The sequence below is a fragment of the Schistocerca gregaria genome, chromosome 2 (genome assembly GCF_023897955.1).
Source record: "Schistocerca gregaria isolate iqSchGreg1 chromosome 2, iqSchGreg1.2, whole genome shotgun sequence".
Taxonomy (NCBI): domain Eukaryota; kingdom Metazoa; phylum Arthropoda; class Insecta; order Orthoptera; family Acrididae; genus Schistocerca; species Schistocerca gregaria.
Window position 1 is genome coordinate 383,619,850 of NC_064921.1, and position 26,150 is coordinate 383,645,999.

General features: G+C 44.7%; 1 protein-coding gene across 1 annotated transcript in view; it reads right to left on the reverse strand.

Moving 5' to 3' along the window:
* Positions 1 to 26,150, reverse strand: part of LOC126320847 (cholinesterase 1-like) — a 196,981-nt gene that overhangs the window by 12,717 nt on the left and 158,114 nt on the right. The window contains exon 9 of the mRNA XM_049994126.1: positions 16,478 to 16,610. Within this exon, the coding sequence (XP_049850083.1) occupies positions 16,478 to 16,610 (133 nt within the window). The remainder of the gene's footprint in view (positions 1 to 16,477; positions 16,611 to 26,150) is intronic.

The following is a 26,150-nucleotide window of genomic DNA, read 5'->3' on the forward strand; positions in this document are numbered from 1 at the left end:
GGCGTGAGCGGAAGACGGCCTAACGGTGTGCGAGACCGTAGCCCAGCTTCATGGAAACGGTTGCGAATGGTCCTCGCCGATACCCCAGGAGCAACAGTGTCCCTAATTTGCTGGGAAGCGGCGGTGCGGTCCCCTACGGCACTGCGTAGGATCCTACGGTCTTGGCGTGCATCCGTGCGTCGCTGCGGTTCGGTTCCAGGTCGACGGGCACGTGCACCTTCCGCCGACCACTGGCGACAACATCGATGTACTGTGGAGACCTCACGTCCCACGTGTTGAGCAATTCGGCGGTACGTCCACCCGGCCTCACGCATGCCCACTATACGCCCTCGCTCAAAGTCTGTCAACCGCACATACGGTTCACGTCCACGCTGTCGCGGCATGCTACCAGTGTTAAAAACTGCGATGGAGCTCCGTATGCCACGGCAAACTGGCTGACACTGACGGCGGCGGTGCACAAATGCTGCGCAGCTAGCGCCATTCGACGGCCAACACCGCGGTTCCTGGTGTGCCCGCTGTGCCGTGCGTGTGATGATTGCTTGTACAGCCCTCTCGCAGTGTCCGGAGCAAGTATGGTGGGTCTGACACACCGGTGTCAATGTGTTCTTTTTTCCATTTCCAGGAGTGTATATATTGGATAGCCTATTTTGATTTTGCAGAATGCCCTTTCACTTTGGTCAAGAAAAACTACCAGTCAGTGGCATGATGCTTCTCTTCGTGACACAATAGGTACCGTAAATGGCACTGATGCTCTAGAATCGTGCAACCAGTTACACAAGTTACTTGCACCAGTGCAATAGCAAATATGAGGAGTAAAAGATTACCTTGGTCTCCAATTCTGGAGCCAAAATACAACTCATATGCCTTCTTAACTACACGACTATGATCGTGCCTTCAGCTTTTCACTGTATATGCTATACATGTATAATAAGACGTACTGGGATTATTTACACATTCTCTAGACATTTTATACAATAGTTTCTGGCAGGACACACTCATATATCACAAGCCTCACACGATCAAAACACAGAGTACAGCAATAAATATCATTACAGTGTAGCACTAATACTATTTTTTCGAAATTGAATAAAAACTCACCAGGTGGCAGCACAAAGCAGAATTGTGACTCGTGTTCACGACAGCTGAGATGAGATGGACAAACGCAGATGTCAAAATAGACGCAGAGAAGGAAGTTTCCCTGTTTCATGTGAGCTGAAATTTATTTTAGTTAAATTGAAGTACATTTACGTATCAGAGAAGAAATTGATATCCAGAAGAAACCATACGTGATGTAGAAAAACTAAAATCAAATCTGAATTTAGCATATGATAATTACTCAAAATCAGCTAGTTTCATACAGACTGCGAAAAGTGTGTTGTGCAGTGTAGTTGTGCGGTGAGAAATGCGAAAATGCTTATTTCTAATGTTCTGGTTCTGTCCTTGCTAACAGCGAATGTTCTTAATTTCCACCCAACCTCGTTTCGTACGCTCTGCATCCAGGATCTCATCCTTTGCTGCCTAATCCTGCAGCCCACCATACCTCCGCTGGCCATAAAGCGCTTAGCTACATTGTGCAGAAACATACACGACGAAATAACCGAAATTACTTTTTCTGGAATCCATCTTATTTTGATTGCATTATTGGTAACTGTTCTGACGCTGGGCTGTTATAAGATATAATTAATGGCGTTAGTGTTCAATTTCGACCTCAAATAAACAGCACCTCGCACTGTTCGCGACCATAACGTTCCACACACCAGAATTTCTAAGTATGCTTGAACCCCGAGCCACGCTACTTGTGGTGACTCGCTGTTGAATTGAAAGTATCTTGGTCGTCGAAGCTGGCAGTTCTGTTTTTGTTTTCGTATTTATCGACATCAGGTTGTTGGTTTTTAACTAATAGACAAGTGCAGTCGACTGACACTTTAGCATTTCCAGCCCCAGTTTGTGCCTGGCTTTCCCATGTCCGAGTGTAGTGGTAAGAAATTTGATCTAGTCCGACGTCGAATTTATAGTTGTTCACGAAACATCCGAAAAGGACTTCGTAGGAATTCCTCGAAGCAGTTCTGACTTGTTCATCATTTCACTGAAAACCAGAGTCTTCTATGAAAATCCTCGTCTTCTTTTGGGGCTCACATCTTATTTGTGATCCATGAAGAAATAATCACGAAGCTGTTATAGTGTTCCGACGTGAATATGTGCGGTTCTTTATAGTTTTGTATTCCACGATCTCTACATATGTTATCACTTTCAACTTTGTGACAGAAGTCTACGAAGGAGTGTAGCTTCTCACCCTCCTGTACTGACACAGCAAAGAAGCAGCGAACTGCGGAGCGTTCCCAGATTCGTTATTTGGATCTTTATTAATGCCGAAATACGTGTCGCGTCTGAGATACACGTGAGAGAAGGTGCTGTTGAAGATACGAGTCACGTGGCACAAATTTTCATTGGTGTGGAACTTAGCCGCAGCTGATTTTTATTGGTACTATGCGTTTTGTGGACCCAGTATGCGCATTCACGACGTTACTTTATTCGCCATTCACACATCAGTTTCGTGTGAGGTTCTTTTTTTTTTTTTGAGGAGAAGCGAGAGGGACGGGGTCATCAGATAAGTCTGATGCGGACCACGACGATTTGCTCTAGAGCTCAGTAACCTACCCGACGTCGGTCTCCCGCCCCACTTTGTGCTCTCGGCGCTTCCTCTCGTATCATGACAGTAATTTATTCATGTCTTAACACACTGTCATCATGTCGGCTCCTCCAGCGAGTGTTGTCTAGGTGTTACATTCCCTCGTCTATTGTAGAAACACCTCATTCGTTATGTGATCGTTTCCATTGCATTGTCAACATCCGTCTGTAGCAGCCTTCCATATGGCTTTCAGTTCAAAGAATCTCCTTCTATGTATGTTATGAGTTATTTTGCTTACAGGATATCAGAATTCTTTTCACTACATCTTCAACTTAATACCAAATTTTCTTATTAGATTCGTCAGTAATCTAATTTCTGCGGATCCTTAATACTTACGTGTTTCACAGGTTAACTTTCAACCACATTCTATGCTCAATATGCTACTCAACTCCATCAAACCGCTCATGTATTCTTCCTCGCTTTCACAGAGGATATCCATATTGTCAATCAATCTTATCACAGATATTCTTTCACGATAAATTTTAATTGCACTCTCGAACCTTTATTTCCACTATAGTCGTTTCACTGTATAGGTTGGACAGTAGAGCAGAAAGACTTTATCTCTAGCTTATTCCTTGTTTTGATATGATGCTTTGATCTTCCATTACTGTCTTGCACATTTAGAATGCTACCCACCTTTATCTGCAGTTCACTCCTACTTTTTAAAATGACAGCAAACACTTAGTTTACAGTTTTAGCTGCCGAACGCTTTTTTACGTCAAAAAAAGTCTGATAGTTCTTCCCCCTCGCAGAGGCCCCGCAGTACTCCCCGCAGTACTCTTTCCACATTACTGTTCTCATCTCCACAATTAATAATAATATTCTTTATGTAACTTTAATGTTGACACCTCTGCTTTAAATGTTTCGAAACATGTTTTTGAGTGTTTGATACGTTCCATTTATGCTTTAAACGATCGTGTCCTTTTCTATTACTTCAATCTTTTCTTGCAGCCGTTTCGTTTTATCATCAATGATAAAATTCTCTACAGTAGTAAAAAATATTTCTTTCTGAAAGGGAAAGTCCAACGGGGTTTCAGACCATGAATTCCGCCTTCAGGTGCATATTAAATTGTACTTCCGCGTAGGATTCATAAAAGAGGTTAAAATATGTTAATGTAGTGCATCCGTGGTATAGGGCACGCACAAACCTAGACCGGTCAGAAAGTCTCTCACAGAGCACCACGATCTATGTGTGGTGCCTCCCTAAGCCCGTACCGATTTCAGCTATGCATCCTTTGTGGACTCATATTTTAATATGCACCTGAAGATGGGCTACACGTCCTGAAATCGTCTTATTTTTCCTTTTCAGAAATAAATAATTTTTACAACTATGACCGATTTTAATACTGACGAGGAATAAAAGCTATCGATGTCCCATCAAGAAAAACATTTCGTCTTAGCTTCCCTGTACTTCGACTTGTTATCATTCCTAGACGACTTATATTGTCGTATTCTTTTCCTTCCATGGATATGTTTCTATGTTCTTCTTTTGTCTATCAACGGACATATTACATCCGTTAGCCACAGTTTCTTCGCAGCTATTTTTCGTAAGCCTATAATTGTCTGTCCAGCTTCCGTGTTTATCCTTTTTAGAGATGTCCGGTCCTCCACAGATGAAGTGCCTAGTGTGGTATTCATCTCAGTATCTACAGTCTATCGAGCTTTGAAGGCACACCATCGTCCCTCAGTACGTCAGACTCCTACTTCTTCGTGCCTTGATTTTTGCTGATGATTCTCTTACCTTTAGTCTACTCTATATCATCAGTAAATTGAAACAGAAATCTACGTCTGCCCCTAGGTAAAACTTACAACTCAGCATCTGATCTAGGAATATCTGTTTCACTGTGATGTAATCCATCTGATACGTTCCATAATCTCCTGGCATTTTCCGAGTATGCCTCCTCCTCTTATGACTTCTAAACTGTTTATTTGCTATTACTATCTGAAATTCGTTGCAGAACTGAAGGACTGTTTATCTTCTTCTTGATGTTTTCTGCCAACTCGATATCATCTTGTCAATCTGGTATTCTACTCCTTCCCGGCTGTAGCACTCCAGTTTTTCGTGACTGTAGGATTTACTTCTCCCTTAGTATATGGAGTTACTTATATAATACAGCAATACACGCACCCTCTTCATCCGGTAATCTTCTCCTTGTGAAGTAGGTATACATATATGAATGTAGCTGTAGGCGTTGGTTTGGCTTCATTTCTGATTAGGATTGTTCACGGTAATCCACTGTTAGTACAGCCATGCTGTTCATAATGAAACCTACTCACGTTGTTGCATCTTCTGATGCTCTTAATATTACCTTACATTAGGCTAACAAATGTTTTCATTTCTTCACCTTTTGGCTTCACTTACTCCTGCTACATCCATATTCAGCTTTTTATTTTCCATTATCGATTTTCCACCTTCTCTACAACATTCTGAACTGTGACGTGCTACGTTCCGACGGGTATAATGTCATGCTTCCGATGTTTTTCAGTCTTTTTCTCGTGATCATCTCCGCCTCCGATGTTCTCTTCCGAGGATCAGAATAAGGGTCTAATTGCAATCTCATGATAATGGAGATTTGATATTGACACTTTTTTAATTAAGGCCACAAGCTGTATGATTATACAAGCTCTGTGACGTTAATGCAGTGGTGTCCGTTGTCTCTTGATTCCTCATGCCGTTTGTCACTGCTGATTCGTCCACCTTCACAGGCAGTTCCGCCCATGCCACCTCCCGCCCCCCTCTGTCTCACACACACTCTAGAGCGAGAGTGTGCTCTGGAGGTCTTGACGCTTCTTCGCACTATACCAGCCCTACTATATCACTATGATGATCCTACAACTTTCCTTCTGAAGCCACGTTTTCTTCTATATACAAGAAGCCGGTTTGGCCTGTTTGATCTAACTCTCGTGAAAATAACCTCTGAAGTCGACGAACCATACTGGCATTCCCTTCCAGGTTGCCTCTTAGATTGAAGGATCTTCATTTTGTAAGCTTTCCATAACACACTTTTCCGGAATGAACTATTCAAAAGTTTTGTCGACCAACTACAGGTTCCCAGTTTCGTACCATTATACAGTTTCCTGTAGCTTGCTTTATCTTAAGCCGAGTGAATGATAATTCCAGATCGTGTTCATTGTTACTGTAACATATAACTATTTAATTAGTTTATGGAAAATTCGAATTATTAGTCAATAATCCGATAATCACGATGTATTATACATTTAAGATGAGTAGCGAGAATAAAATTCGTTTTATAGTCTGTAAGGTCAGCTGTCTGTTCTTACAAAAGGAGAAACTTTCTGATACCTTGGCAGATGTATTCATACATTTTCTTCCCTCAACAATTGCCGAAGATAACGCGTTATATTTGAAAGACAGGAGGGAAAATTGTTACTACCAACTCTTTATTATTAATTTACATATGAAGCTTGACAAAAGGAGACAAAACTAGATCTAGATCTGTTTCTAGAAGAAATTATTAAATTCAGCTTACGAAGAAATCTTCTTCCAAAACATATATCTCGGAAGCTATGCCTTATTCAGAAGATTGCTAGCTGATATTGTGAGAATGTTCTGCGCAAGATGGACTGCAGTTTATTCACCTGTTCCTTTCTCCTACTCGGCAGCGGAATATTAAGTGTATGTGTATTTGTTCGTCGTAGTATTATATTAGTGTTCATGCTGCCAGAATGGGAAACTGGACCCTCCACGTCTACTACACAGGCTATTCCCTGTTACTGTCCGTACGAACCACAATCACTCATTTCAACAGACGGGTTGCAGCAAACAGTATGTGAATCCATAATACCATATTACACTGTGTAGAGATTTAGGATGTCCGAAGTCATTTGGACAGGCGTGTATGCTTTCGCATTTGGTTATTTTACTTTCCACATTATCCTTACTTATTTTTCGTCATCAAGATCTGAACCAATGGGCTGATCAGGCCACCCTTTAAAGATCTCAATATTGTGGTGGGTAAGCATAGCCCAATAATATTCTTAGCTTCGTTCGCAACATCTGGTAGCGTGGAAAAATTCACGAAAGTGAAAAATTAAGGAACACACATGGTAATATTGATACTTGACCTTCAAAAACGGGAACTGATAATTTCGACTGATGAGTTTAGAATAGACCATGTCTTCAGAACACAAGCTTGATACTGTGGAGGAAATATTTCTGTGTGACGAATCATTGTTTTCGTTCTCTGTGTTACAGAAATTAGTGTTGTACTGTACTCTGGTAGTCGATAAAGTTCAGCGCTACCACGTGAATACGAAATTTCACTTACGCCAAAATGCTACTGAGCGAAGCTTCACTAAAACATGTTCGTTTCCTTTCTGGTGTGCCTGTAGAGAGAGAGCCTGAAGACAGGGAAAGGATGGGACTTGCAGGAAAGTGATAGGCCAGGTGCCCCCACTAACATCACTGTACTTGTGATACAGACATCTCGGTGTTTGGTCAGAAATTCAGCTATTTTAGTGCGTAGTGAAGCGGAAAGTGCTCTCTCTCAAAGAGCTGAAAGCAAAATGAACCAATGGGATACACTACGTCGGACACCTATTAGTTGACGTTAATCTAGGGTGTGTGCATCCATCGCCTTTGTTGTGGCTGTGCCCTACTGTAATATTTTGTTGTTCCTCGCTGTGTAAGGTGTGGGCGGCATGACTGGTGGGTGGCCGGTTTCTTCTCACTACAACACAATATGCATGCGTGGATTAAATACTCTTTATTACAGGAAACAATTGAGTACTTAATCTTGAATGCTGCCAATCCGAAGTTCTGTGGCACTAATTCACGAATCTTATCTGTGTGCATATCACAACTACACTCCTGGAAATTGAAATAAGAACACCGTGAATTCATTGTCCCAGGAAGGGGAAACTTTATTGACACATTCCTGGGGTCAGATACATCACATGATCACACTGACAGAACCACAGGCACATAGACACAGGCAACAGAGCATGCACAATGTCAGCAATAGTACAGTGTATATCCACCTTTCGCAGCAATGCAGGCTGCTATTCTCCTATGGAGACGATCGTAGAGATGCTGGATGTAGTCCTGTGGAACGGCTTGCCATGCCATTTCCACCTGGCGCCTCAGTTGGACCAGCGTTCGTGCTGGACGTGCAGACCGCGTGAGACGACGCTTCATCCAGTCCCAAACATGCTCAATGGGGAACAGATCAGGAGATCTTGCTGGCCAGGGTAGTTGACTTACACCTTCTAGAGCACGTTGGGTGGCACGGGATACATGCGGACGTGCATTGTCCTGTTGGAACAGCAAGTTCCCTTGCCGGTCTAGGAATCGTAGAACGATGGGTTCGATGACGGTTTGCATGTACCGTGCACTATTCAGTGTCCCCTCGACGATCACCAGAAGTGTACGGCCAGTGTAGGAGACCGCTCCCCACACCATGATGCCGGGTGTTGGCCCTGTGTGCCTCTGCACTCCTGATTGTGGCGCTGACCTGCACGGCGCCAAACACGCATACGACCATCATTGGCATCAAGGCAGAAGCGACTCTCATCGCTGAAGACGACACGTCTCCATTCGTCCCTCCATTCACGCCTGTCGCGACACCGCTGGAGGCGGGCTGCACGATGTTGGGGCGTGAGCGGAAGACGGCCTAACGGTGTGCGGGACCGTACCCCAGCTTCATGGAGACGGTTGCGAATGGTCCTCGCCGATACCCCAGGATCAACAGTGTCCCTAATTTGCTGGGAAGTGGCGGTGCGGTCCCCTACGGCAGTGCGTAGGATCCTACGGTCTTGGCGTGCATCCGTGCGTCGCTGCGGTCCGGTCCCAGATCGACGGGCACGTGCACCTTCCGCCGACCACTGGCGACAACATCGATGTACTGTGGAGACCTCACGCCCCACGTGTTGAGCAATTCGGCGGTACGTCCACCCGGCCTCACGCATGCCCACTATACGCCCTCGCTCAAAGTCCGTCAACTGCACATACGGTTCACGTCCACGCTGTCGCGGCATGCTACCAGTGTTAAAGACTGCGATGGAGCTCCGTATGCCACGGCAAACTGGCTGACACTGACGGCGGCGGTGCACAAATGCTGCGCAGCTAGCGCCATTCGACGGCCAACACAGCGGTTCCTGGTGTGTCCACTGTGCCGTGCGTGTGATCATTGCTTGTACAGCCCTCTCGCAGTGTCCGGAGCAAGTATGGTGGGTCTGACACACCGGTGTCAATGTGTTCTTTTTTCCATTTCCAGGAGTGTATATACAGCTACCACCATTTTCTCAAAATTAGCTAAGGTGCAAGGCGACGACTGTCACTGTGGAAGACTAGAGGACAGTGCGGCGTATTGAGGTGCACTGGGAACTTAGTACCGATGCAACGTCCTTAGGTACTGAGACTGAGACAATGGCTGAGACAGCTCGGTCGGCGGCGGTGGTCCATATACACGCTATCGGCGCGTAGCCTAGGGTCGTGTCTTAGTCTTTTCTTGTCATAGGAGCGCCTAGTCAGAGCCTGTCATACAATGTATCTTAGTGCCGACCAGTGACTTATTATGTCAACTTGACCTCTGCTCCAGACATTTTGATTAATTTGTCTGAATATCTGTGGAGGAACCGCCTCATTATTTCTCAAGAGCCGAAACCAGACAAGGTAATGATGGCTGACGCTGGTGTTTGAAGCAAAGTCGATATTCTAAGTCTTTCCAGAGCAGTTACATTGCGTTCAGGTCGGGGCTCTGGACAGGCCTGGCCATTTCAGGAATGTTACTGTCCACAAATCATTGCCTCAAATATTCTGCTTTATGACAGGATGCAGGCTTATACACATATCAAAAAAAGTTTTGCATCACCCCGGTTCCCAGAACTCCTGAAGACAGACGTTGACTATGGATATTGCATCACAGGCAGAGTCCCTTGTCTGTTCTGAGATGTCACTACACCCTCCCAAAGATTAAATAACCATGCATGAGCAGCTCCTATTAGACTGAGGGGGTCCGACAGCCGATCAGTCCCAGTCAATCCACCAGGAAGTGAGTACATGGCTCTTGTTGTCTGTAGTTCAACCATGCCTAGACGGTCAATACCGCGGTTCGATTGCGTCCGCATTGTTGCTCTGTGCCGGAAGGGCTCTCAACAAGGGAACTTGTAAGGGCGTCTCGGAGTGAACCAAAGCGATGTTGTTCGTACATGGAGGAGATACAGAGAGTCAGGCACTGTCGATGACATGCCTCGCAGAGGCCGCCCAAGGGCTACTACTGCAGTGGATCACTGCTACCTACGGATTATGGCTGGGAGGAACCCTGAGAGCAACGCCACCATGTTGAATAATGCTTTTCGTGCAGCCACAGGGCGCCGTGTAACGACTTAAACTGTGCGTAATAGGCTGCATGATGCGCTACTTCACTCTAAACGTCCATGGCGAGGTCCATCTTCCCAATCACGACACCATTCAGCGCGGTACAGATGGGTCCATCAACTTGCCGAATGGATCGCTCAGGGTTGGCATCATGTCGTTTTCACGGATGAGTGTCGCATATGCCTTCAACCACACAATCGTCGGAGACATGTTTGGAGGCGACCCTGTGAGGCTAAACGCCTTAGACACTCAGTCCAGCGAGTGAAGAAGGTGGAGGTTTCCTGTTGTTTCTGGGTGGCATTATGTGGGGCCTACTTACTCCGTGGATGGCCATGGAAGGTGACGTAACGACCGTACGATACGTGAATGCCATCCTTCGACCGATAGTGCAACCATATAGGCAGCACTGGCGAGGCATTCGTCTTCATGGACGACAATTCGCGCCCCGATCGTGCACATCTTTTGAATGACTTCCTTCTCGACTAGAGTGGTCAGCATGTTCTCCAGACATGAGCCCTATCGAACATGCCTGAGGTAGATTTAAAAAGTCTGTTTACGGACAACGTGACCCACCAACCACTCTGAGGGATCTACGCCGAATCGCCATTGAGGAGTGGGACTATCTGGACCAACAGTGCCTTGATGAACTTGTGGGTAGTATGTATCAACTCAAGAGGACGTGATACTGGGTTTTAGAGGTACTGCTGTCTACAGCAATCTGGACCACCACCCCTGAAGGTCTCGCTGTATGGTGGTACAATAGGCAGTGTGTGGTTTTCATGAGCAATAAATAGGGCGGAAATGATGTTTATGTTGATCTCTATTCCAATTTTCTGTACAGGTTCCGGAACTCTCGTAACCGAGGTGATCCAAAACTCTTTTTGATGTTTGTACATCATCGTCTCCAAACTATTGCTTTACTGTACGCAGTATACAATGCTGTAAAATGTATTCATTCTTTCTTCACTTAGCGTTTTCTTAAGAGCAATAAATAGACCATCCCTACCTACGAAAAGCACCCCCATACCCTAATATTACGTCCTCAGTACTTGACTATTGGCACTGCATATAACAACAAGTAACGTTCTCCTGGCATTCTCCAAACGTAAACACCTTCATTGGATTGCCACCGGGTCTAATGTGATGCATCACTCCGGGTCACTTGTGTCCCGTTATTCATTGTCCAGTGGCGCCGCTCTTAACGCCATGGCTTAAGAGCAACTGCTCGGTCTCTGTACTCCATTCTTCTTTACACCCTACACACGGTCCCTGTGCTAACTGGACCACTTGTGGCGATTTAGAAATCACAAGTGATTTCTTCCGCTGTTTTCATGCGATTTTTTACAACCTCCCTTTCCAATTCTCCATGTTCCCTATCCGTAGGTACATTATTTCCTTATGATCTTGATTATCTGTGATTGTTGCTGCATGTTTCTGCTTCACAATGGCATTACGATCAGTTGCTTTGGGCTACATTCGAAGGGTTCCCGATGGATCCTAAAATGAAATCCAGCGAAAGATCCCCCGTTCGTAGTGATTGAGTATTTCCGACCAACCCATTCTGCAGTTATTTTTTCTCTACCATCCCCGCCTCCTTTAATACTGGTGGGCAGGTCTCCCGTACTCTCATGTACTGGTCAGTTTGGCGTTTTATTGGACGTCAGGATGCTTATGACCAGACAGTGTGGAACTGACAGACATACATAGCGTAATGTGAAACAAGACGTACTCTTGAGTGCTTCCGCAAGGATAATTTTTTCTGTAAGTTTGCGAGTTTTAGCGAGTTTTAAAAGTGCCTTATTCGGGCGCAACGAATCGTCCTTGCACATAATACGATTTATACGACTCTAAATCTAATCAGGCCAATCTAATGTAAATACAGATGTCGGACAAACTTCAGCAGAATGCAGTAGAATTGGGTGCATTCTTACCGTCATTTATTTAGCTGCTGAACCTATGAGACTTCCCAGTTTCTGCTGAATGACCGCTCAGGACTGTCATAGTGTACATAAATGATAATCATCTGAGCCAATGGTGTCAGGCACTTGGTTCTCTCAGGTATATTCACCTGAAGATTCTGCAGTCAAATGAATGCTGCATGAAGCGTTTCGCCTCGAAGAAGTAACGTCCAGGAATGTGCCCCCGATGTTATCATCAACAGAATGGGTATATTACTGTTTTTAAATCTTTGTAGCAGAGAGATCCAGTTGTTTTGGTTTGAAACAACGTGAGTGAACCATTAAATGATTTTGTGAACTACCAGAAATTTATAAGTGGGTCATGATAGATAAACTGCATCAAAATAACAGTTATTATGGTGTTTATTAATCAGTCTGTTTACATTTTACTGCATTTAAATACACTATTAGTAAATAAGAAATACGTTCTAAGACAGAAAAGGACACACCACGAAGAAATTATCCGAATGGAACGGATGTCGGTAGATGTGATGTACATGTACAGAAAAGGACACACCACGAAGAAATTATCCGAATGGAACGGATGTCGGTAGATGTGATGTACATGTACAGAGAAATAAGTGATTACAATTTCAGAAAAAACTGAATGTTTTACTCAAGACAAAGAGCTTTAAAAATCGAGAAAATCAATAACGCGTTCGTTGACCAGTTATTCGGCTTGGAATTGACTGACAGAGTCCTGACGAATATCGTGCCCAACTGGCGCTATAGATCATCAGAATCCCTAGCTGCTTGGAAAACCCGCCCATAATCCTCCAAACGTTCTCAGGCGGGATGAGATACGGCGATCCTGCTGGGGATTTGGCAAGCAGAAAGATAAGCAGTAGAAACTCACGCTGTGTGCGGGTGGGCAATATATATCCTAAATGTAATACCAGGGTGGCTTGCCATGAGGTTCAAATGGTTCAAATGGCTCAGAGCACTATGGGACTTGACCTCTGAGGTCTTCAGTCCCCTAGAACTTAGAACTACTTAAACCTAACTAACCTAAGGACATCACAAGCATCCATGCCCGAGGCAGGATTCGAACCTGCGACCGTATCGGTCGCGCGGTGCCAGACTGTAGCGCCTAGAACAGCTCGGCCACCTCGGCCGGCTTGCCATGAGGGGTAACAAAACGAGGCGTAAAATATGGCCTACGTACCGCTATATTAGAAGGGTGCAGCGTATGACAACCAAAGGCGTTCTGCTTTGAAAAGATATGTCAGCCCAGACCATCAATGCTGGTTGTCGGGCCGTATGGTGGGCGACAGTCATGTTGGCATCCAACCGCTGACTGGGGCGTAACCAGTCATGACTTCCCTGGTCATCGAGGCTCCGTTCGAAGAATTACCCGTTAGTGAAGACAATTCTACTCAAGTCAATGAGATTCCAGACCGACGTGATGTCTGGAGACGCCCTAGACATCGACAGCTGTTCCCGAAAACTAGGAGTGACGGTGTAGGCTGCCATTTGTTTTCGTAGAAGGAACGCTTTAGTTGTCACCGGCGGCACTCTTACAACACTGCGGTGCGCCGACAATATTTTATGGCTCGTTTTGTTCGCTTCATGGCAAGCCATCCTGGCCTTATACAGGGTGTTACAGAAAGGTACGGCCAAACTTTCAGGATACGTTCCTCACACACAAAGAAAGAAAATATCTTATGTGGACATGTGTCCAGAAACGCTTACTTTCCATGTTAGAGCTCATTTTATTACTTCTCTTCAAATCACATTAATCATGGAATGGAAACACACAGCAACAGAACGTACCAGCGTGACTTCAAACACTTTGTTACAGGAAATGTTTAAAATGTCGTCCGTTAGCGAGGATAAATGCATCCACACTCCGATGGAATTGCTGATGCGCTGACGCAGCCCTGGAGAATGGCGTATTGTATCACAACAGTCCACAATACGAGCACGAAGAGTCTCTATATTTGGCACCGGGGTGGCGTAGACAAGAGCTTTCAAATGCCCCCATAAATGGAAGTCAAGAGAGTTGAGGTCAGGAGAGCGTGGACGCCATGGAATTGGTCCGCCTCTACCAATCCATCGGTCACCGAATCTGTTGTTGAGAAGCGTATCAACACTTCGACTGAAACGTGCTGCAGCTCGATCGTGCATGAACCACATGTTGTGTCGTACTTGTAAAGGCACATGTTCTAGCAGCACATGTAAAGTATCCCGTATAAAATCATGATAACGTGCTCCATTGAGCGTAGGTTGGAAGAACATGGGGCCCAATCAAGACATCACCATCAATGCCTGCCCAAACGTTAACAGAAAATCTGTGTTGATGAGGTGACTGCACAATTGCGTGCGGATTGTCGTCAGCCCACACATGTTTACTGTAAAAATTTACAATTTGATCACGTTGGAATGAATCTCACCCGTAAAGAGAACATTTGTACTGAAATGAGGATTGACATATTGTTGGATGAACCATTCGCAGAAGTGTACCCGTGGAGGCCAATCAGCTGCTGATAGTAGCACTCTCCATACAGTGACGTGCTCAACGTAACGTTCCACAGCAGCAATTGCTCTGACGCTAACATTAGGGTTATCGTCAACTACACGAAGAATTGCCTCGTCCATTGCAGGTGTCCTCGTCGTTCTAGGTCTTTCCCAGTCGCGAGTCATAGGCTGGAATGTTCCGTGCTCCCTAAGACGCCGATCAATTGCTTCGAACGTCTTCCTGGAAATCTGTCTCGATACAAACGTATCGCGCCACGGCTATTGCCCCGTGCTAATCCATACATCAAATGGGCACCTGCCAACTCCGCATTTGTAAATATTGCACTGACTGCAAAACCACGTTCGTGATGATCACTAACCTGTTGATGCTACGTACTGACGTGCTTGATGCTAGTACTGTACATCAGTGAGTCGCAAGTAAACAAAAGCACCGAAGTCAACATTACCTTCCTTCAATTGGGCCAACTGGCGGTGAATCGAGGAACTGACGAAACTAAAATGAGCTCTAACATGGTAATTAAGCGTTTCCGGACACATGTCCACATAACATCTTTTCTTTATTTGTGTGTGAGGAATGATTCCTAAAAGTTTGGCCGTACCTTTTTGTAACACCTTGTATTTTAGCAAGATAAGGACTGCCTGTACACGACGAGAATTTCTACTTGTCTTCGCGCATGGCGGTTTCTGCTTTGACCAGCAAGGTAACCTGATCTTTCCTCGTTGGGAGCATTATGGGTAGGGTCCTCCAATCAGCTCGACATTTGGACGATCTTGTACGCTCGTTCGACGGAACTTGGCACGGAATGCACTAGGAGGACATTTGTCTATCAATACATTACGAGCCGAATAATTTTTGGACCAACGCGTTATTGATTTGCTCAGTTTGTGAAGCTCTTTCATCATCCAATTTTTGTTAAACTGCAATCATTCGCTTGTCTTTATATGTGCAACACATCTCCCGATTTCCGTCCCATTCAGATAAGTCCACCGTGGTGGGCGTTTCCTTTTTTGTCTTGGAGTGTGCAATAAAAATAAATAAACCTTCTTAAATTACAGCACTATCTGTATATAAAAGAAATGCCGAAAGCTGTCTTACGAAGAAGACACCAATTAAAATAGCTTCCCTTAGCGGTACTAGCAAAGTTTTCTGCATAATATGGAAAAGTAGACTTAATACGAAGTATTCGGAAAATCTTGATAGCGTTGATCATTGTACTGAGCTGAAGTTGGCGCTGCGGCCAGTCGTGTGTACTTGTAATGAGGGTGACGACTCGTTATTAAGTTACTAAATTTCCTTACGAGGACGGAAAAACGTTCGGAAAGACCCATGGATTGATTCTGCTGCCATACGAAACGTACTCCTGAGGGAAAATATTTCTGCGAGTGGCTCCTGTTCCACCAGAATACATAAAAAGTTATTACAAATGAGCCACATCCGAACGAACAGCCAGCAATTATAATGTTTGTTAGCATCGAACAGCTGCTATTAGTTTTGCGAAACATACTTTAATGTTGTTGTTGAAGGGATTGGGTATAGACCCAGTGTTAACCATACTATTCACAAATATCTGACTGTGCAGATATTGATTGACGGGCATGTCGTTGGTACACGTGCCTGAGAATCTCCTTTCTCTGCAAACTACCAGCATAGTGGCCGGCAGTTCAAAGTGCTGTAGGGTGAGTCACTATTACGTATCGAGATCATTAATGTCAGCATCACATTTTGACTGGTAGAACTTCATTATTTCGTTTTGGTGAATGAAGCTTTCGCTGATAATTTTCAGCAATTTTAGAAACTTAACATAAGTATTTTTTGCCAGTGAAGACGGCTCTAAAAGTAAAGAAAGATGCTTTGTATCGTTTGTCTCTTCTTATAGTATCGTTTGTTCAATGTACGAGAAATATTATCAGCATGTCAGCCTCTTTGAAGTGGTGAAGCTATTCAAATTCCTAGATATGAAATAACGCAAGCGAAACTCCTAATTATGTTATTTAAATAATTGCTTCTCGTACCTGGGCCACCAGGATATGCGCTGAGGGGACCTACGAACGAAAACTGGTAGTAGTAGACAGGCTGCGAGGAAAAGCGGGTCATGCTCCTGATGGCGGCGTCCACTCCCTCCACGAAGAAGAGGTGTGAATCAAACTGTGAAACATAATTAAAGCATCATAAAGATTGTGGTGTTATTAGAAGCCAATAAACAGTCTCGTAATCTTCTTATTCGAGTGTAATTAATCGAACGATGTACAGAATACGGGCGTAAATGAAATGTAAATTCAGTATATACCGGGTGAACAAAAAGTCAGTATAAATTTGAAAACTTAATTAACGACGGAATAACGTAGATAGAGAGTTAAAAAACTACACCCTTGCTTGGAATGATATGGGGTTTTATTAGAACCGAAAAACAAAAACTAAGTTCACAAAATGTCCGACAGATGGTGCTGGACAGCAAAACGTCAGTGACTAAGCATAACAATCGTATATAAAAGGAACTCTAACGAGAGAGAGAATCATTCTATCTCACCATCTATGGCCGTCCTATCGCCCTCACTCCCACCCTCAAGTACCTTGGCGTCACCCTCGACCATCGCCTCTCCTGGACCCCCCATCCCCTTACAATCCAAGCCAAGGCACGCTCCCGTCTCCATCGCCTCAAGCTCCTTTCCGGTCGTACGTGGGGTCTAGACCCCTCCACCATACTCCACACCTATAAATCCCTCATCCGCCCTATCCTTTGTTACGCCCATCTGGCCTGGATCTCTGCCCCTGCTACCTTTTACAAATCCCTCCAAATCCTTGAACGCCATGCTCTCCGCCTCGCCTATCGCATCCGTCTCCCCTCCCCCACGCGGATCCTGTACGATCTCATTCCATTCCCCCACCTCCCCCTTTTCCTTGAGAGGATACGGATCCAGTACACCTCACGCAAACTCGATCCTCCTCACCCGCTTGTCTCGTCTATCCTCTCCCGCCCCCGCCCGCTGCCGTGCCTGTATTCCCTCGTCCCACCTGGTCTCCATCTCTCTACCCTCCTTACCCTCTCCCAAGGTGGCTTCCGCCAGCCCCCCTCCCTGATGATGTCCTCCTTCCCTCCATATACCCCTCCTACCAACTTTGATCCTCCTTCCCTCTTCCTGTCTCTGTTCCTTTGGGCATCCTCCCTCCCTCATCCCGTTCTCCCCACCCCTCCCCGGGCTTCCTCTCCCCTGTCCCTCTACTCCTCCTCCCATGTCCTCAGCCATTGGCGTCTTTGTTCTCCCCTCTACTACCCCCCCCCCCCCCCCCCCCGCCCTTCTTGGCAGATCCCCGGACTCGCACACGCTACGTGGACTTTCGCGCGCCAGAGATCATCGCCATCAGCGTCTCATGTGTGCCGTCGTGTTTAGTGTTCAGTGTTCACCGTCGCACTCCATCGTTCACCTGTGCCATCGCCGTCTTCCGTGTTTCTGCGTCGTGTCACCAGTTTTAAGTGTGGACTATCGTCAAGTGTGAACGGCTCCGTGTTTGCCTTCCTGTGTCAACTGTTTTCTTGCCCACCGTTCTGTAACGTATGTGTAATCTTTCTGTTTTTTCTCATCTTGTATCCTCTGGCTGAAGAGCAGCATAGAACGCTGCTGACAGCCTGCCTGTTGTACAGGTTTTAAAATTCCAATAAAGAAAAAAAAAGAGAGAGAGAATCAGATGCGCCAGCAGTCGCAGCACGTTGACGTTACCTGAAAAGGCGCTTTTAGTGAAGCTGTATTAACAGAATGGGGAATTTGCTAGTTCAGCGTTGCGATCCTATAGCCGTAGGAAGGAGATTCGAACGGGTAAAGGTTCGTTGACAAATGCAGCTGTGGCGAGAATGATTTCGAAGTTAGAAGCCACGGGTTGTTTAGAAGATAGACCCCGTAGTGGCCAACCGAGCACAAGGCGTACTGCTGCTGAGACATTTCAGGAAGAAATGGAGACTGTAGCGGGTTCATGTACGCACGGGGAAGCCAGCGCTCGTCCAGTCGCACGTAGCACCGGCATTCCATACACTACTGTTTGGTTGGTACATAGGTGTACCCTCCGATGCTATCTGTACAAAATCCATCGGCATCATGAACTGTTACCTGGCGATTTAGTGAAGCGGAGGGCATTTGCGGTGTGGGCGTTTCAAAAGATGTTGGAAGATAACGTTTGGTTGAGTAACGTGTTGTGGACCTACGAAGCCCATTTCTCGCTCCGAGGGTCTGTCAATGCCCACAACTGCAGAATTCGGGCTACCGAAAATCCTAGAACTGTCGTGGAATCTATATTGCACGACGAGAAAGTCATGGTACGGGTTGGATTTACCACATCTACCGTTATCGGACCTTTTTTCCTCGAGAAAATGCGTGATTCTGGTTTTTTAACTTCTGCCGTGACGGGTGAGAGGTACGCCGATATGTTACAGAATCGTATCATCCCCAGCCTGGCTGATAAACACCTGATGGGACGTACGATGTTTATGCAGGATGGCGCTCCACCCCATATTGCTAGATGCGTGAAAGATCTCTTGCTCGCGTCATTTGGTGATGATCGTTTGCTCAGCCTCCACTTTACTCATGCTTGGCCTCACAGGTCTCCAGTCCCTCAGTCCGTGCGATTATTGGCTTTGGGGTTACCTGAAGACGCAAGTGTATCGTGATCGACCGATATCTCTAGGGATGCTGAAAGACAACATCCGACGCCAATGCCACACCATACATATACATCTACATCTACATTTATACTCCGCAAGCCACCCAACGGTGTGTGGCGGAGGGCACTTTACGTGTCATTGTCATTACCTCTCCTTCCTGTTCCAGTCTCGTATGGTTCGCGGGAAGAAAGACTGTCTGAAAGCCTCCGTTCGCGCTCTAATCTCACTAATTTTACATTCGTGATCTCCTCGGGAGGTATAAGTAGGGGGAAGCAATATATTCGATACCTCATCCAGAAACGCACGCTCTCGAAACCTGTCGAGCAAGCTACACCGCGATGCAGAGCGTCTCTCTTGCAGAGTTTGCCACTTGAGTTTGTTAAACATCTCCGTAACGCTATCACGGTTACCAAATAACTCTGTGACGAAACGCGCCGCTCTTCTTTGGATCTTCTCTATCTCCTCCGTCAACCCGATCGGGTACGGATCCCACACTGATCAACAATACTCAAGTATAGGTCGAACGAGTGTTTTGTAAGCTACCTCGTTTGTTGATGGACTACATTTTCTGAGGACTCTCCCAATTAATCTCAACCTGGTACCCGCATTACCAACATTTAATTTTATATGTTCATTCCACTTCAAATCACTCCGCACGCATACTCCTAGATATTTTACAGAAGTAACTGCTACCAGTGTTTCTTCCGCTATCATATAATCATACAATGAAGGATCCTTCTTTCTATGTATTCGCAATACATTACATTTGTCTATGTTAAGGGTCAGTTGCCACTCCTTGCACCAAGATCCTATCCGCTGCAGATCTTCCTGCATTTCGCTGCAATTTTCTAATGCTGTAACTTCTCTGTATACTACAGCATCATCCGCGAATAGCCGCATGGAACTTCCGACACTATCTACTAGGTCATTTACATACATTGTGAAAAGCAATGGTCTCATAACACTCCCCTGTGTCACACCAGAGGTTACTTTAACGTCTGTAGACGTCTCTCCATTGATAACAACATGCTGTGTTCTGTTTGCTAAAAGCTCTTCAATCTAGCCACACAGCTGGTCTGATATTCCGTAGGCTCTTACTTTGTTTATCAGGCGATAGTGCGGAACTGTATCGAACGCCTTCCGGAAGTCAAGAAAAATAGCATCTACCTGGGAGCCTGTATCTAATATTTTCTGGGTCTCATAAACAAATAAAGCGAGTTTGGTCTCACACGATCGCTGTTTCCGGAATCCATGTTGATTCCTACAGAGTAGATTCTGGGTTTACAAAAACGACATGATACTCGAGCAAAAAAAATGTTCTAGAATTCTGCAACAGATCGACGTCAGAGATGTAGGTCTATAGTTTTGCGCATCTGCTCGACGACCCTTCTTGAAGACTGGGACTACGTGTGCTCTTTTCCAATCATTTGGAACCTTCCGTTCCTATAGAGACTTGCGGTACACGGCTGTTAGAAGGGGGGCAAGTTCTTTCGCGTACTCTCTGTAGAATCGAATTGGTATCCCGTCAGGTCCAGTGGACTTTCCTCTGTTGAGTGATTCCAGTTGCTTTTCTATTCCTTGGACACTTATTTCTATGTCAGCCATTTTTTCGTTTGTGCGAGGATTTAGAGAACGAACTGCAGTGCAGTCTTCCTCTGTGAAACAGCTTTGGAAAAAGGAGTTTAGTATTTCAGCTTTACGCGTGTCATCCTCTGTTTCAATGCCGTCATCGTCCTGGAGTGTCTGGATATGCTGTTTCGAGCCACTTACTGATTTAACCAGAACTTCCTAGGATTTTCTGTCAAGTCGGTACATAGAATTTTACTTTCGAATTCACTGAACGCTAACTTTGACATCGTTTAGCTTCTGTTTGTCTGAGAGGGTTTGGCTGCGTTTAAACTTGGAGTGAAGCTCTCTTTGCTTTCGCAGTAGTTTCCTAACTTTATTGTTGTACCACGATGGGTTTTTCCCGTCCCTCACAGTTTTACTCGGCACGTACCTGTCTAAAACCCATTTTACGATTGCCTTGAACTTTTTCGATAAACATCCAACATTGTCAGTGTCGGAACAGAAATTTTCGTTTTGATCTGTTAGGCAGTCTGAAATCTGCCTCCTATTACTCTTGCTAAACAAATAAACCCTCCTCCCTTTTTCATATTTCTATTAACTTCCATATTCAGGGATTTTGCAACGGCCTTATGATCAATGATTCCCTGTTCTGCACATACAGAGTCGAAAAGTTCGGGTCTGTTTGTTATCAGTAGGTCCAAGATGTTATCTTCACGAGTCAGTTCTCTGTTTAATTGCTCGAGGTAATTTTCGGATAGTGCACTCAGTATAATGTCACTCGATGTTCTGTCTCTACCACCTGTCCTAAACATCTGAGTGTCCCAGTCTATATCTGGTAAATTGAAATCTCCACCTAAGACTATAACATGCTGAGAAAATTTATGTGAAATGTATTCCAAATTTTCTCTCAGTTGTTCTGCCACTAATGCTGCTGAGTAGGGAGGTCGGTAAAAGGAGCCAATTATTAACCTAGTTCGGTTGCTGAGTGTAACCTCCACCCATAATAATTCTCAGGAACTATCCACTTCTACTTCACTACAGGATAAACTACTACTAACAGCGACGAACACTCCACCACCGGTTGCATGCAATCTATCCTTTCTAAACACCTTCTGTACCTTTCTAAAAATTTCGGCAGAATTTATCTGCGGACATGCTTTACAGTGCTGTTCACAACATTATTCCTTGACTACAGCTATTGTTGAGGAATGATGGTGGACATATTGAGCATTTCCTGTAAATAACACCATCTTACTTTGTTATGCTAATTATTGCTATTCTGATCGGATGAAGCGCCATCTGTAGGACATTTTTTGAACTTTAGTATTTCTTTGGTTCTAATAAAACCCCATGTCATTCCAAGCATGTGTGTCAGTTTGTACCTCTCCATTTACATTATTCCATGATATAACTTTTTGATCACCCGGTACTTTTTAAGAATTTAACCAGAAAAAAGAAATGTCTTTTCACTGTCGCTGAAAAGGAATAGATGCTACGTTTAACATTAACTACGGAACAGAACAGTTTGGCTAACCGAAATTGAACTCCGAAAGTAAGCCTCATCTGCGTTTATGCATATCAGAACCCTGTCAGATCATCATCGCGAAACCTGCAACATAAACATCCCGTATGACGTTAGTATGCTGCACCGGGACTGAGTCTAATATCTTACTTTTCATATGGCTTTGGGATAGCGTCATGACTCTCAGCTGGCTTTTCGGCGGCTTTTTCCTCCAAAACGACACGCCCCTCCACTCCGTACGTCACTACTAAGAGATACGCTATCTGAAGAGAGACTGGTTCTCTGGAACGTTCGGGCATCTCCGTTACTCGCGTCGTCTGTCAAACACATGGGATTGGCCGCTACTAGATGTGTAACCAATCAGTCGTCCAAATCGGCCCTAGTAATGCTGAATTATCTGCGATTAAAGCTAGACTTATTATTTTTTAATTAGCTCCTGGTTTCCGGAGTGTGCTCACTCAATCATCTCAGCAATGAAAACACGATACGAAAGTGTGTTACGACAATGCGGAAGATTCATGTCGACCAAGCCGTGCGAAGTTACTTACACTTAAACCCGCCGTGTGACGTCATGCAGGCGATTTCAAATGCCTCTGAGCACTATGGGACTTAATATCTGTGGTCATCAGTCCCCTAGAACTTAGAACTACTTAAACCTAACTAACCTAAGTACGTCACACACATCCATGCCCGAGGCAGGACTCGAACCTGCGACAGTAGCAGTCGCGCGGTTCCGGACTGAGCGCCTAGAACCGCTAGACCACCGCGGCCGGCTGCAGGCGATTTGGGTGTCAGTTAAGACGATAGGAAGACAAGGAAAACACAACACTTAGCTTCCGAGCGGAGAAAATCACCGACCCGGTCGGGAATCTCAAATCCGGACTTCTTCAGTTAGTTATCTGCCGCGTCGAACTGTTCGAAGATACATCTTCAGTCATTCCGCCAGTAAGATAACACTCGTTTGTTTGTCATCTACAATCATTCATACGATCACCAGTCCCCACGTTCCCATTGAAATTACGAGGGACATGATAGCATAGCGTCCAGTCCAGTCGGCGTTACCATAACATTCAGCTGAAAGTAATCAATGATTCTCCTTTACATCTATATCTGCACATACATATTTAATCCGCAAATACGGAATGTAGCGGAGGATGCTTTGTGCAACGCCCACACTTCCTGCAGTTCTCTTCCATTGGAAGATGGTGTGTGGGAGGAATATTGTGATCGCTTCTCAGTTTTGGTTATTGATAACTTGATACCTGAGTTTAATTTGTACATGTCAGCACTGAAGATGATCACTATGTGATCGAAAATAGATTCTGTCATCAATAAAACATCAATATTACGGCCAACGATGACCTACCTTTTAATTTACCAATATCTGTTGCAAGTGTCGGACTTGCGCAGGCCGGTTTTAATTTAATTCATTTTCACGAGATTTATATAACAGCTCTTGAAACTTCGGTTGTCCCAGCCATGCTTTATAATGGATAAAAATCAGCTACGCTTTCGATAATACGTCAAAGGCTATAAAGAAGTTTATACAAAGTATCAGAAATAGGTGGTGCTAACACTAATGTCACCATGAACCTGCTACAGGTTTGGAGAAATCTTGAAAAATTATTAAAAGAAATATAACAATCGTCATGCTAAAATACTGTTGACAATTCTGTCATATAGCCAACGGCCTTGCCGTAATGGTAATACCGGTACCCGTCATATCACCTAAGCTAAGAGCTATAGGGCTGGGATAGCACTTGGACGGGTGACTATCCGGACTGCGGAGCGCTGCTGACAAGCGGGGTGCACTCAGCCCTTGTGAGGCAAACTGGGGAGCTACTGAATTGAAAAGTAACGGCTCCGGTCTTGGAAACTGACATACGGCTGGGAGAGCGGTGTGCTGACCACATGCCCTCCGTATCCACATTCAGTGACGCCTATGGGCTAAGCATGACACGGCGGCCGGTCGGTGCCGTTGGGCCTTGATGGCCTCTTCGTGAGAAGTGCCTCATTATTTGCTGTGTACCACAACCAAGTGCAAACAGATCGTAATGTTACGTGATCTTGATTGAAGTCGGTCACAAGTGGGCACTAGTGTACTGACAAGTCTGACACGGCACTCTCTTGTTCTTGGTGTGGGAAAGCTGCCCCTAAAGGTCGAAGAATCAGTACAAAGGTCAACGGCATGAAGATGTAGAAGGCAATGGAAACCACTACATTAAAGACATGTAACGTGTATCCACATGACATGTGGCCTGTAATTGAAGAGTTGTCATGATGATCTCTCTATTGACAAGAGATTACGGAATAGTATCCCATTAGAATCACCGGGAGGGGACTGCCTCGGCGGAGGTTATCAGGAGCAAAAGATTGAATAATCAACGGAAGGATAACGTTCTACGAGTCGGGGCGTGGAATGTCAGAAGCTTGAGCATGGCAGGGAAACTAGAAAATCTGAAAAGAGAAATGCAAAGGCTCAATCTAGATATACTAGGGGGTCAGCGAAGTGAAGTGGAAACAAGACACAGATTTCTGGTCAGATGAGTACAGGGTAATATCAACACCAGCAGTAAATGGAATAATGGGAGTAGGATTCGTTACGAATAGGAAGGCAGGGCAGGCAGTGTATTACTGTGAACAGTTCAGTGATAGGGTAGTTCTATCAGCATCGACAGTAAACCAGCACCGACAACAATAGTTCAGGTATACATGCCGACGTCACAAGCTGAATATGAAGAGATAGAGAAAGTGTATGAGGATATTGAAAGGGTAATGCAGTATATAAAGGGATATGAAAACCTAATAGTCATGGAAGACTGGAATGCACTTTTAGGGGAAGGGGTGGAAGAAAAGGTTACAGGACGTTATGCGCTTGGAGCAAGGAATGAGAGAGGAGAGAGACTAATTGAGTTCTGTAACAAGTTTCAGCTAGTAATAGCGAATACTCAGTTCAAAACTCACAAGAGGAGGAAGAATTTGGAAAAGATTGGGGACACGGGAAGATTTCAGTTAGATTACATCATGGTCAGACAGAGATTCCTAAATCAGATACTGGATTGTAAAGCGTACCCAGGAGTAGACATAGATTCAGATCACAATATAGTAGTAATGAATAGTAGACTGAAGTTTAAGACACTAGTCACGCAGAATCAATATGCAAAGAAGTGGGATATGGATGTACTAAGGAATAACGAAATACAGTTAAAGTTCTGTAAAGCTATATATTTAGCAAATTAGGACTAGCTCAGTAGGCAGTACTGTTGAGGAGGAGTGGAGATCTCTAAAAAGGGCCATAACAGAAGTTGGGAAGGAAAACATTCGTACAAAGAAGGTAACTGCGAAGAAATAATGGGTAACATAAGAAAAAATTCAACTGATCGATGAAAGGAGGAAGTACAAAAATGTACTCAGGAATAGAGGAATACAAATCGCTGAGGAATTAAATAAACAGGAAGTGCGGGAAAGCTAAGACGAAATCGCTGGAGGAAAAATGTGAAGACATCGAAAAAGAAGTGATTGTCGGAAGGACAGACTTAGAACACAGCAAAGTCAAAACAACTTTCGGTGACATTAAAAGCAATGGTGATAACATTAAGAGTGCAACGGGAATTCCACTGTCAAATGCAGAGGGGAGAGAGGGTAGAAAGAACACACTTAAAGCCTCTATAAGGGGGAAGATTTGTCTGATGTTATAGACGAAGAAACAGAAGTCGATTTAGAAAAGATAGGGGATTCAATGCTAAAATACGAATTTAAAAGTGCTTTGGAGGACTTAAGATCAAATAAGACAGAAGGAATAGATAACACTCCATCTGAATTTCTAAAATCATTGGGGGAAATGGCAACGAAACGACTGTTTACTTTGGTGTGTAGAATGTTGAGTCTGTCAATATACCATCTGACAATCGGAAAAGCATCATCAATACAATTCCGAAGACGG